The sequence below is a fragment of the Macaca nemestrina genome, chromosome 16 (assembly GCF_043159975.1).
Source record: "Macaca nemestrina isolate mMacNem1 chromosome 16, mMacNem.hap1, whole genome shotgun sequence".
NCBI lineage: Eukaryota > Metazoa > Chordata > Mammalia > Primates > Cercopithecidae > Macaca > Macaca nemestrina.
This window is the reverse complement of record NC_092140.1, coordinates 80844819-80858673: the sequence shown is the minus strand read 5'-3', so window position 1 is coordinate 80858673 and position 13855 is coordinate 80844819. Positions and strand designations below refer to the sequence as shown.

General features: G+C 37.8%; 1 protein-coding gene across 1 annotated transcript in view; it reads right to left on the bottom strand.

The window, feature by feature from the left end:
- LOC105490665 (carboxypeptidase B2) overlaps nt 1-13855 on the bottom strand; it is a 56568-nt gene that overhangs the window by 12918 nt on the left and 29795 nt on the right. The window contains exons 5-7 of the mRNA XM_011756511.2: nt 10835-10936; nt 5937-6041; nt 742-852 (exon numbers count right to left, since the gene is read on the bottom strand). Of these exons, the coding sequence (XP_011754813.2) occupies nt 742-852; nt 5937-6041; nt 10835-10936 (318 nt within the window). The remainder of the gene's footprint in view (nt 1-741; nt 853-5936; nt 6042-10834; nt 10937-13855) is intronic.

Sequence of the window (13855 nt, the reverse complement as noted above, 5' to 3'; positions counted from 1 at the left end):
AGTTATGAGGCCGGGCGAGGTGGCTCATGCCTGTAATCCCAGCACTTTGGGAGGCCAAGGCAGGCGGATCACAAAGTCAGGAGTTTGAGGCCCCCTGGCCAATATGGTGAAACCCCGTCTCTACTAAAAATACAAAAAAAAAAAGCCAGGTGTGGTGGCAGGCACCTGTAGTCTCAGCTACTCAGGAAGCTGAGTCAGAAAAATCTCTTGAACACAGGAGGTGGAGGTTGCAGTGAGCCGAGATCGTGCCACTGCACTCCAGCCTGGGCAACAGAGCGAGACGCCATCTCAAAAAGAAAAAATAGTTATGATACAATTGAAAATACTGGCAATATTTTATGGTATTCAGAAATGGTTAATTTTCAAGGTATAATTATACTGTAATTATTTTTTTCAGAGTTCTTTTTTTTAGAAATGCATACTGAAATATTTATTGATGAAGTGATATGGTACCTAGGATTTACTTCAAAATAAAATGAGTAAGGTAGAAGTGGGTAGAGAGAATTCAGATGAAACAAGACTGGCCATGAGTTAATTATTGTTGAAGCTCTGTGATGGGTAGATAGAAGTTTACTACACAATTATGTGAACTTATATATATTTGACATTTTCCACAATAAAAGTTTAAAAATGTAATAATAAAGCCATTGTGCTTAGATCCAAACTTCTCTGAATAATTCAACCTATATATCCTATATCTCCAAGGAGAGCATGATTTGTCTTCTTTGCCTTTTCTCCTACCTTTTTCCATGAGTAGTCATAACCATCCACATTAACCACTGGCATAACATAGAAATCCACATGCCTCAGAAGATTGGTATATTCCCCTATTATCCCATAGTGTTCAGTTATCTGCAAATTAAATGAAGAATATTTAATTAGATCTGTTTTAAGTTCTTCTAAACTTAGTGTGTGTGTGTTTTTTCTTAGTTTGTCATTTGGCATGTTTAGATTTGCAGATTTAACTTTCAGAGAGTGCTAATTCCTCAAAAGAACTGAACTTAGGGTACTCTGCTACAAAGTGGTGATAAATGCCTTACACATGGTGCAGTCTTCCTAATTAATGAAGGCAGAAAATCGAACCATAAACTTCCTAAATTTTCCTTAAGAAATAATATTAACTCTTTATTGAAGCCATAGAGCCCACTACAAAGATTTAAGGAAACAAAAAAGTAGATCTAGTGTAGCTCCTTTTTCCGTAATTCATGTTCATCAGAGCTTAAACTACCTACCATATTTTATCCCCAGAGGTGATTACCTGATATTTGCTACATTGTCCTTAGAACTTGTGGAGCTCAAGTTTTGCTAGAATTGAGTGTGTTTCCCAAGCATTTGATCATCTAGCTTTAGAATTGGGGTAGCTTCTCCTAGGTACTGGCTATGAATTCCTGACAGACATCATCTCAAACTTGTTCCTCTCTACTTTAGAGTCATCCAGCTTAGCGGCACATATTACAATGTGATCCAATGGCCTCCAAATTTGGTGGCTGAGAAATTTACCCCAAAATGCCAAAATGTACAGGCAGGAGAACTATAAAGACAAATTTTAGCTGGTCAAATCATTTCACCTAGGACAAAGCTTTTGGTTTAAAATCTTAATTTGTGGCAACATTGCTGTATTTTAATTTAATTCACAATTAATTACATTAAATATTTAATTTGGCTTACAATTCAATAAATATTTAAATTGCCTTAAAGTATACTCATGGCATTGTTAAGAAATGTCTTTTTTATTATTATTGACAAAATAAAAACAAGCCTTTTATAAACTTTACTATTTTCCCTTTAAATGTTTAAAATATTATATTCATATTTCCCTAGAACAATCACAAGAGTCACATTAAAGTTCTTTGCCATGAAGAAATACTTATGAAATCAGAGAGAAAGGAAAGAAAAATGTTATTTTAAAATCTACTGTAAGTCAGAAACAAAAGGTTAATGAAAAGGAAGCAAAATTTGTAGAATGAAGGAAGCCATGTTTTGTTTTGTTTGTTTGTTTATTATACTTTAAGCTCTGGGATACATGTGCAGAACGTGTAGGTTTGTTACACAGGTGTACGTGTGCCATGGTGGTTTGCTGCACCCATCAACTTGTCATCTACATTAGGTATTTCTCCTAATGTAGCCCCCAACCCCTAACGCCCCAGCCTCCAACCCCCGACAGGCCCCGGTGTGTGATGTTCCCCTCCCTGTGTCCATGTGTTCTCATTGTCCAACTCCCACTTATGAGTGAGAACATGCGGTGTTTGGTTTTCTGCTCTTGTGTTAATTTGCTGAGAATGATGGTTTCCAGGGAAGCCATGTTTTAAATAGTTGAGCAACCAGTTAAATATATTTTTATGCTACAAATTTATAAATTTATGTTAGCATCACTTTTCAGTAATCATGTAGCATTCATTATTAGAAAAATATTAGGAGAGCCTGTTCCTTTCAAAATAATAAAGCATTTCTCATTTTCATTTCTACAACATGGCCTAAACTTTTAATAGATGCAGCATGATGAGTTTCTTTTTATGCTTCACTTTTAAAATTTCCTTCCTACCTTTACCTCTGTCCGGTTGGATGGAAATCTTTCCACAAAAAGTTATGCTCTGAGAGATGACCAATGTTAGGCCCAGAACAATGTTACCTATTTCTTTATCTAATAGGTAGGACTCCAGACAGAAGGAGTGAGTAAGGACTGAGATACAGTCATTTCTACAACATGGCCTAAACTTTTAATAGATGCAGCATGATTTGCATCTATTAAAATGTAATGGTAACAAAATGTTACCATTACAAATATATCAGAGAGCTATCTGTCTCAGTTTTTACTCCAATCTCTATATATGTATGTATAGTTTGAACCATAGCCAATGACAATAAAATATTTATCCCAACAGTAGGTACTGTTTAGATACTCTCTGGAACCCAAAATTGTATGTCAGCCTAAACCTGCAACATTAATTTAAATTTCAAATTCCACAAGGGGATATTGAGCACCAATTATGTTGACCAAACAATATACCAGGTTATGGGGAGCAAAAAAATTACTTTAGAGCTGGTCTCTGCCTTCAAAAAGCTAATAGAAGTGATAAGTTGGAAAAGCAGCAATTCAATGCTATTGATATAAGTATGATAATAAACAATGGCAAGATGTACAAGGTGGCTCAGAAAAAGGATGGTTAATTCTGTGGAGTGTTTGGGGTTGGAACTCCTGAAGAGCAGGTCAGGGGGCAAGAAATTGAGGGTTGGGGTGAATTTATGATGGGACCAATTAGTTAGTGAAGCAAGTATTCCTGGAAAGGGACTGATAAATTAAAAGGATGTACATCTATGTAGGAACTACAAATCTACTAAAGTTGGGGGAAAAAAAGCAGTCATAGTAGGGGTGAGAAATGAGAGAAGACAGGAAATTAAGAAGTTATATTGCTAGATGGCTTCTTCTAACCTTCCTTGTTGCTGTCCATGGCCATATTCTGGGTCTAAGGAACAGCAAAACATTACTTCTGAGATCCAGAGGATGGCTACAGGAGAAATTTGCTAAAGAGGAGTTGAGATGAGGTTTAGCGGAAGAGAGAACAAGGAACTGTGAAGATACGTTGTTAGGTGACTCTCACATATGGACTTTGAATTCACTCAGAATGATGGCAAGAGTTGGAGGAGAAAAAAGAATCATGAACCAGGTACCAGGAAATTATCTGAAGGTCAGTGCAGGATAGCAATAAAATAAGAGTACAGCCAGATTATGTAAGTTTCTGAGAAGAGAAGAATCATTGGTAGTGTCAAGACAGGAGAATGCTGATCCACTCCACCAGGCCTCTCAGCACATGGTGATGTGAAAGAAAGAGCAGCCCCTCTACTTGAAGGAGCCACCAGGGAGCAGTGTCCTTAGGTTATGTGTCACCCGTGGTGAGGAGGGACAGAGAGAATTCTGTGAAGGCCCTGAGGTGGTAGAGCTCTAACTTTGTGTGCAATTAGACGAGAGTTTTCTAGGGCAGAGGTTTGGCAGGAGGTCAGCAGTGAGAAAAGCCATTTGGCAGAAAAAGTTCTTGGCGAGTTGTGATGGTTAACATATATTCACTAAGTCCTACGATGTGCCAGCCCCGGTGCTGGATTTTGGCTTGGTGATGCAGCCATGCAGAAATTGGTCTCAGCTCTGCCTTTGCAAAAAGAGAAGGATCTAAATTTGCCTCCTGAGAGTATGTGAATGAGAAGCTTAGAAAGAAATGACTGGCCTCAAGCTTCTCAAAGGGTAGTGTAGTGGATTTCTGCTGAAACTAGACTATAAGATTTTTGAAATCCTTATTGAGTTGCAGAAAAGAGTGAGAGACTTAAAAGCTAAGATTTTACTTTGCCTTTGGATGCTTTAGTTTTTGAATATAAAACCTACCTTCACAATTGTTGAAAGATAAATATTTTATTTTACTTTCCCTCCTCCAGTGCTTTGAAGCACTGAGAGAGTCAGATGATCTGAATTAGTTTTAGGCAGGCGAGAATGGAGTTTAAATGTCCATTTTGAAAGACCTTATTGATTATGTTTCTTTGGGCTACACAAATCAGGTTCACATTGTTGGAGCAAAATACTCAGCTATAAGATCCTTGGGCTATATTTTGTTCATCCTTGTATTTCCAGATCTGAAACATCATAGGCAATTTATAAATATTTGTGGGTTAAATAATTTAATCTTACAAAGATTCAGCAAGCGGCTTGGGTAGAGGGTAGGATATCTAATAGGAGGGCAGAGGTGTCAGGAGCACAAGGGCAGTAATTAGGAACAACCTCACCAATATAAATTAGAGCCAATATGAATGGAAGTTTCTTCTTGGCCCTTCTCATGTTCAGTGATGGAATGGAAAATAAATGTTCTTACTCTCCTACTTTGAACCCTTCTCTGTTTATTAACTGCTGTTCCCTTCACTACCTAAAATAACCAAACTACTTAACTTGGGGAAGGTTCCAGATCATGATGTGACTGGGCTATGTTAAGGGTCTGATCAGTTGGAATCATCCTGTTTTGGCCAAGATAGTACCAATGGTGTTTGGGAATTTCCAGTAGACTCAGGGAGATTGCAGCTCCCATCCATGGGGGATGGAGGATGGAAGATTCACAGTGAATGAAGGCAAATAGAGATGTTGCATTTGTCAAGGTCCAGCAAAGGCAGAAACAGTTTTATCTTGATGTACTTAATAAGTGCCAATATCTTAATTTCCTAACTCATTTATTCTGTTACTATGTATCTGTGAATGCAAAGACTACAAAAATCATTATCAGAAAGACACATATTTTGAGTTATTTTTCCAGTGGCAATGATTCTTTATAGAAATCAATGTAGAGAACATATATGCCCATTTTATAGGATTTGAAGCATAATTTTTAGTGTTTTCATTTATCACGGAAGTTAATAGTCATTATATCTTTTACCTTTCCAACATACGATTTGTCTTATATATGACTTTTTTGATGCAAAACCCTTCTTCAGGGACAAAATTCCCTATTATGACATATGAGAAAACATACTCTGTTTCACCTCTGTAATGTTGTGCTTATGTTCAATTTCCAAGGGTAAAAGTGGCAAAAGATGTCTGGATAATTAAAACCAAAAGAGAAATAAATTAATTGGGCCCCAACTTAGATAATTCCTTCAGTCCTTTCCTCTACTTAGGTCAACATATTATAATCAATATACTATTTCTTAATCATTTTTCACTGTTTAGCTCCAGGCAGAAATGTAAAAAGACCAACAATATTTTGGGTGATTTAAATGCTTGAAGTCATGTTCTTCAACTCATTAATGCATAAAAGTCACCTGGGAAACTTGTGAAAATTGTAGATTCCCAAGCTTCATGATGTGACCTAGGAAAATGCATTTTAATAAACAGCCCAGTTGAATCTGACACAGGTGATCTTGGGCACCATATTGAGAAATATGGTTAAGAGAATGTGAATACTTACATGGCCTATGAACCACAAGCAGAAAGCAGGGGAGATCCATTCTCTGGCATGGATTCCACAGTCAATCCACATGGCATTTTTGGCTGTTTGTTCTTTTCCAGAAACCTGCTCAAAGAAACCCCAAAAGTAGCAAAAACAATAACAATAAGCTTCAGGATAATAACTTTCATTTATATAGTGCTTCTATTTAATAGTTTCAGCAAATCTCTGAGATATGAATTGTTCTGCATTTCTTTGAAAATTCTCAAGGGAAATTTAAACACTGGTGAGATTAAGTGACACTAGTTAAGGTAGCAAAGCTGGTATGAATTGAAACTGAAGTTTGAAGCCAGGACTCTGATTTCAAACTTTTTATCCTCCCACAATTATGCAGTCATGTCAGAGCTGCATGTGGAAGTTTAGAAGAGGAGACCAGAGAACTAATGATTTGGGCTGTACTTTCATGCTTCATTTAGAGGTAAATGGGTGTGAGTTGGATGGCAATCTTCCCTGGGAGGTGTAGAGACACACCAGGAGCAGAAACTCACTCAAGATTTTCCTCTGAGTGCAATTTTTTTTTTTTTGGTGTGGATTATTTCTTTATTTCATACAAAAAGAAGCATACATCTAACTTCTCATGAACTGATTACCAGCAAATAAATCTAGGGACAGAGGCTGTGTTCCCAGTATGATGGACTAATACAAGCTGCTAACTCTGGAATAAGAATTGTCAACCTTTTCTCAATGATAGCCTTTGATGTCTTTAGAAGAATTATCAAGAACACCTCCAAAATTAATCATACTGTATTTGCCTTTAAAAGTGAGCTACAACACAATTTAGGGTATAGAGCAGTGGTCCCCAACCTTTTTGGCACCAGGGACCAGTTTCATGGAAGACAGTTTTTCCATGGATGGGGCAGAGGTGGGGTGGAATCGGGGGTTGGGATGGTTTGGGGATAAAACTGTTCCACCTCAGATCATCAGGCCTTAGATTCTCATAAGGAGCGTGCAACCTCGATCCTTTGCATGCACCGTTCACAGCAGGGTTTGTGCTTCTATGAGAATCTAATGCTGCTGCTGATCTGACAGGAGGCATTGCTCAGGCAGTAATGCTTGTTCACTGGCTATTCATCTCCAGTTGTGTGGCCTCATTCCTAACAGGCCATGGACTGGTACCTGTCTGCAGCCCAGGGGTTGAGGACCACTGGTATAAAGGGAAGGAAGAAGAGTGTTGTAAAATCAAACAAATATGTAGACTTGCAATTCCAAAACAAGAAAAAGAAAGAGTTAGATATTTAGATTGTCATTTGAACCACTCCAGGAGGTTTTTTCCTAACTTAGAGCTAGCAATATTTAACAAGATAGTAAATATTTAACAAGATTTAACAAAATATTTAACAATATTTAACAAGAAAGCCCAATGGCATTGGCCACTAATCGTCAAATTGTATAGTCAAAGAGAACTACCTAGCTTATTCTACTCAATGTAAAGAAAATCTTAAGTTGTCTACTTGACCTTTCTAAGTCCTGGGCCAATTTTCTTGGCACTGGTTCTGGCACCGAAAGGTTGGCAAAATCCCAGAGACTCACATTATATGCACATCCTTGATCAAGTAAGAGTAGGACCAAACCATCCAGAATGTATGATTTTTCAACATGTACAGGTTCCAGATAAGCATGTTCCAAGGACTACACACAGCATGGCTGAAAGCAAATGTCATGGGTGGATATGCCATGATACATGGATCCAATCTGATTGACCAACTCAGTGACCAAGGGGATCCAACATTTCATATGTCTGCCTTGAGTCTGCATTGCAAGTACTTGTAAACGACAGATTAAAACTGAGAAGTCCTAACCCAAAGTCTCATCTTTGAATAACCGGAAGCTCACCTATCACAATTTAGATAATGTTGGGATACTGTGCATAAATTATATGTTACTAAATTAAATGTACATTTTTAGTGACTACATTATTTTCCAGAGCTTTTTAAAAAGGACTTTAAGAGAAAGAGGTAGAAAACAGAACCATAGAGTTGTTTCCTAGTTCTGAAAGCAATTGGCTGTGGCTATGTTCACTGACCTTTACTAAGGTCAATTTATTCAAGAGAGAAGACATCCAATCCAAGATAGGTTAATCAACTTCTCTTCCATAACATTTTGCAACTGAAAATATATAACCAAATGGGTGGCAATTGGAGTAGAAACCATCATAATAACCCTACTGCAAAGGACTTCAGCCTTTTCCTGCTGTTCGTCCCTTGCTGGGATTTGTTGTCCTGGTCTTACTTTAGTTTCAAAAGTTGTACCAGGAAGTACTAACCAGAGCAAACAGGTAAGAGAAAGAAATAAAAGGCATCTAAATGGGAAGGGAAAAATCAAATTATCCTTGGTTGTAGATGACACAATCTTATATTTAGAAAAACCTAGCCTCCACCAAAAAACTAAATTGCAGGTTATAAAATCAACACACAAAATCAGTAGCATTTATATACAACAATAGCAGACAACCTAAAAGAAAAATCAAGAAAGAAATACCATTTACAATGACCAAAAAAAAAAAAAGACCTGTAATAAATCTAACCAAAGAAGTGAAAGACCTACAATTAAGATCATAGAACACTGATGAAAGAAACTGAAGAGAACACACAAAAAAATGAAAAGATACCTAAAGATACCTCATGCTTACGGGCTTAAGAATTAATATTGTTAAAATATCCATACTACCCAATGGAGCCTACAGATTCAATGCAGTCCCTGTGGACACCAACACACTCTTCATAGAAAGAGAAAAAAAAAATCTAAAATTCTTATGGAGCCACAAGAGATCTTGAAAATCCAAAGTAATGCTGAACAGAAAGAGCAAAGCTGGAGTACTAAAACAGCATGGTACTGGCATAAAAACAGACACATGGACCAATGGATTACAATAGAGAACCCAGAAATAAATCCACAGATTTACAGTCAACTCGTTTTCAACAAAGCCACCAAGAACATACATTGGGAAAAGGACAGTATTGTCAATAAATGGTATTGGGAAAAATTTTATTCATAAAATTCAAACTAAATCCCTGTCCCTCACTATATATATAAAATCAACTAAAAACAGATTGGACGTAAATGTAAGAGCTGAAACTATAAAACTACTAGAAGGAAACATTGGGAAAACAATTCAGGACTTTGGTCTCAGCAAGGATTTTTTTGGGGTAAGATCTCAAAAGCACAGTCAACAGAAGCAAAAATAGATAAAGGGGATTACATCAAACTGAAAACTTGCTTCTGCACAGCAAAGGAAATAACAGAGTGAAAAGAAAAACATGGGAGAAAATATGTGCAAGCTATTTAATAATCAGAATATATAAGGAACTCAATTCAAAAGGAAAACATAAATAATCCAATTTTTAAAATGAGAAAGGAATCTGAACAGACATTTCTCAAAAGAAGACACACAAATGGCCAACAGGTATATGAAAAAATCCTCAACATCACTAATCATCAGAGAAATGTGAATTAAAACCACAATGCAGTATCATCTCATCCCAGTTAAAATGGCTTTAATCCAAAAGACAGACAATTACAAATGCTGGAGAGGATGTGGAGAAAGGGGAACCCTTGTACACTGTTGGTGGGAATGTAAATTAGTATAGCCACTATGAAAAACAGTGTGGAGGTTCCTCAAAAAACTAAAAATGGAACTACCATGTAAGCCAGCAGTCCTACTATTGGGTATGTATCCAAAAGAAAGGAAATCAGTATATCGAAAAGATACCTGCACTCCTATGTTTATTACAGCACCATTCACAATAGTCAAGACATAGAATCAACCTAAGTGTTCTTCAACATATGAATGGATAAAGAAAATGTGGTACATATACACAAATGGAATATTATTCAGGCATTAAAAAGAATAAAATCCTATCATTTGCAGCAACATGAATGGAACTGGAGGTCATTATGTTAAGTGAAATAAGCTATGCAGGGAAAGACAAATACCACATGTTCTCACTGACATGGGGAGTGGAAAAAGTTGATCTCATAGAGGTAGAGAGTAGAATGGTGACTACCAGAGTCTGAGAAAAGAGGATACAGAGAGGTTGATTAGTGGGGACAAAGTAGTTAGAAGGAATAAGTTCTAGTGTGTAGTAGCACAGTAGGGTGACTAGAATCAACAATAATTTATTGTATATTTCAAAATCGCTAGAAGACAAACTTAAAATGTTCCCAACACAAAGAAATGATAAATGTTTGAGATGATGGATATCTCAAATACCCTGATTTACACATTGTATGCATGTATCAAAACATCACATGTGGGGAGAGGGGGAGAAAAAAAATCACATGTACCCCAAAAACATGTACAATTATTATGTATCAATTTTTAAAAATTAGCATCAAAAAGCTGCACCACTTTTTTAATTTTTAATTTTATTTTTTTCAAGTCCTGGTTTTATTTTCTGTTACTGGATAACAGAAAATAAAACCAGGACTTGAAAACAATAAACACCACTTCCTTCATTTCATGGAAATGTTATAATGGCTTATCTAATGTCACATAAACAGAAACAGAGTTAATTCTAGAACTGGGTTTCATCTAGAACTGAAGCCTTAACCCCCAAGAGACTGTATTTGGAGATAGGGCCTTTAAAGAGGTGATGAACATGAGGCCCTTAGGGTGGGTACTAATCCAGACTGACTGGTGTCCTTGTGGGAAGAGATTAGGACATACAGACCAGGACAAGACTGTATTATTAATGGGAAAAATAGCCAACCCCTAAATAGCCAGGTATTAAAGTTGAGGAACACCTGTAATGCAAATATTTTCAGAACTCAAGAAAAGAAACTCAAGTTTTAACAAACACCACTGGAGAATGAATCCCTCCCCTCACATGGAAAGATCAACGACTTTCCCCACAACATACCTTTAAAACATAAAGTGGGTGCTTCTCATAGGAGGATCCAATGTGGATTTTTGTAAGCATATCAGGATACTTCTCAGTTATAAGTTCTATCCAAGAATAGATCTAGCAAAATGGAAACCAGAGGTTAGTCACGAAGCAAGTTCAAAGCATTTCCCTGACCAAAGGAATCAGCTAACTTCTTCAGAGAAAGGAAAACCTCTGTATGTGGAATGCATGAGGACCTAAAGCACTGATGGCGGGGGCTTTCTTCTGATGTTTAGGGAAATTAATAAAATTACAGTTTTCATAAGTGTCAAGGTTTTGGGAAAGAGTGAAAAAGTGCTAAGATACTTATAACGAGGTAGGAAAAGTTAATCTTTAAACTATGGCCCCTGAAAGTTATGTTTAAAGTCATCACAATGATAACAAATTCTTGTTATCATTCATTCAAAAGTTCGCTTTTATATGGGACTTAACAATGCACTTTTCAAGATGAAGGGAGCCCTGAGCACCGTCTTTACAAAGCAGGATAAAGGGAAGCATCGCTGTTTCCCACTAAAGACCTGTGCAAGCACAGTGAGATTGGCAGAATGATGAGAGGCAAAGGTGGGGACAATCTGGAGGAAAAACAAACAAACTAACTCAGTTATCCCAGATTCTGGACCTCTCTCTTGGGTGGAAGTCCAGTTGTTTTTGAGGTTCTGTCAAGATAATAGGGGAAGGAAAAAGAAAAAAAAAAGCTGACTTTAGGGCTGGCACCCACTTCAAAGCAAGCATTGCATTATTGTCTGCTTTGAGATTGCTGGGATTGAACTGGGTTATGTTTTAATGTGGACCAACTTTCGAGGGTCCATTCTTAAACTCTGATGCCTTCTGAAATGGAAACAGTCAAATCCTGGCTTTATCTCTGGGAACTTTTCTAGAGGTGATTTCAAATAGCAATCCTAGCTGGTAAAAACTGGAGCACCATTTATCCCTGGGTTCTCTGAGATCGCATACCCAGCATGAGTGGTAGGTGTGAGTGGTTGTCCCCATGCCAAGAATTAAGGGGTCCTGCCCACCTGCCACCAAGTACTGATCCTGTCAGTGTCTGGGGTGTCAGAAATGTAACCATCAGCAATTTCCTAGTTGAAACTCCATTTCCCGTGTTACTCCTCTAGGCATAAATACACCTGAGAAAGCTACCACAAAAAAATTAATTTATTCATTGATACTTCAGTAGGTTTCCTCTAACACGAGAGGCTGTGTAATCTGAAGGCAGTTTAACCGACATACTTTATACATTTCTCAAACTAAGCTCAGGTAGTAATGCAACATTCTTCGAATAACTCTTTTCTCTCGCCATTCTAAGAAGTAATTTTTGGCCATTTGTTTCTTTCTCCCTACACTGGATCATCTAAGATCTCCTGGTGTGAGTCAATGACAAAATAACCTGTGCTACCCACCAGGCCATCTTGTAGAGAGGGCTGATCAAGAGACCACTGATCAAAGGGAAAGAAGTACTTAGAGGAATTTTCTGGGAGCAAAATTGTTATGGTTCCTATGAACCTCTTAGAAAATAATAGGGGCGGGAGTGGAAAGAGAAGTACAAGATATTTTCTAGAATGTCATAGTTAAGGACTAAATGTTACACCCCCTTCTCCAATTCATATGTTGAATCCCTAACTCCCAGTAGGTTAGAAAGTGGCTGTATTTGGAGATAGGGCCTTTAAAGAGATGATCAAGTCAACATGAGGCCCCTAGACTGGGCACAAATCCAATCTGGCTGGTGTCCTTATATGAAGAGGAGATTAAGATATACATAGAGAGACACCAGGGATGCATGTGCACAAACAAAAGGCCATAAGAGGCTGGGCATGGTGGCTCACGCCTGTAATCCTAGAACTTTGGGAGGCCAAGGCGGGCAGATCACTTGAGCTCAAGAGTTCGAGACCAGCCTGGCCAAGGTGGTGAAATCCCATCTCTACTAAAACTACAAAAAATTAGCTGGGCGTGGTGGTGTGCTAGTCCTAGCTACTCTGGAGGCTGAGGCAGGAGAATCGCTTGAACCCGAGAGGCGGAGGTTGCAGTGAGCCCAAATTGCACCATTGCACCCCAGCCTGGGCGACAGAGAGAGACTCTGTCTCAAAAAAAAAAAAAAAAAAAAGGAAAGAAAAGGCCATATGAGGAAGAACAATGTGAGATCACAACTACCTGCAAGCTGAGGAAGGAGGCCTCAGTAGAAACCAAACCTACTGACATCTGGATCTTCTAGCCTCTAGAATCAGGAGAAAATAAATTTCTGTGATTTCAGCTACACAGTCTGTGGTATTTTATGACTGCAGCCCTAACAAACTAATAGAGCCGTGAGCTTATTTTTTCCTCGTGTGTCATTCCAACTCTTTCCTGAAGATATGGTAAGAAAATATAACTTTTTTGAACAAAATAATTAAAATATGTTTTGACAAATATTTTAAAAGACTTCTGTGTATGGCATCCCCCTCTCCCCACCAAACTCATCACAGCAGTGACAGTTTCACTTTCCGTATTTTGCAAATCCCACCTACGAAACCTCTCTGCATCGAGTTTGCTCATGCAGTCCTGCTGATGGATGCTGGAGAGAGGTGGTCTAAGTTGGATAGATGTAGGAGAGATTAAAAAAAAAAAAGTGGGGGGGTGCAATTGTAAGACCCCGTCAATCAACCAGGCACACATTCTAGAAGCATACTGACTTCTTGCTTAATTAACTGGGAAGGAGCAGATGCTTTTAAAGAGTATACACATAAAATTGATTCTCATTACCTAAGTCTTAGATGTCTTAAAAATATGGATATGGTCCCTAATAGTTTCTGGGCACCTAGTCAAAGATGACAAAAATAGTTATATTAGGCAATATAGGGGCATACTCTTATAAAAAGGCATCAAGGTATTTTTTACTACTTGGAGAATACCATATAAAAAAGAAAGTCCTCCTGCGAATTTATTCTTTCAACTAACAAATATAGGGAAATGGCTTTTAGTGGATTATGTGAAAGCTTGCTGAGGTCTCACCTACACATCAAC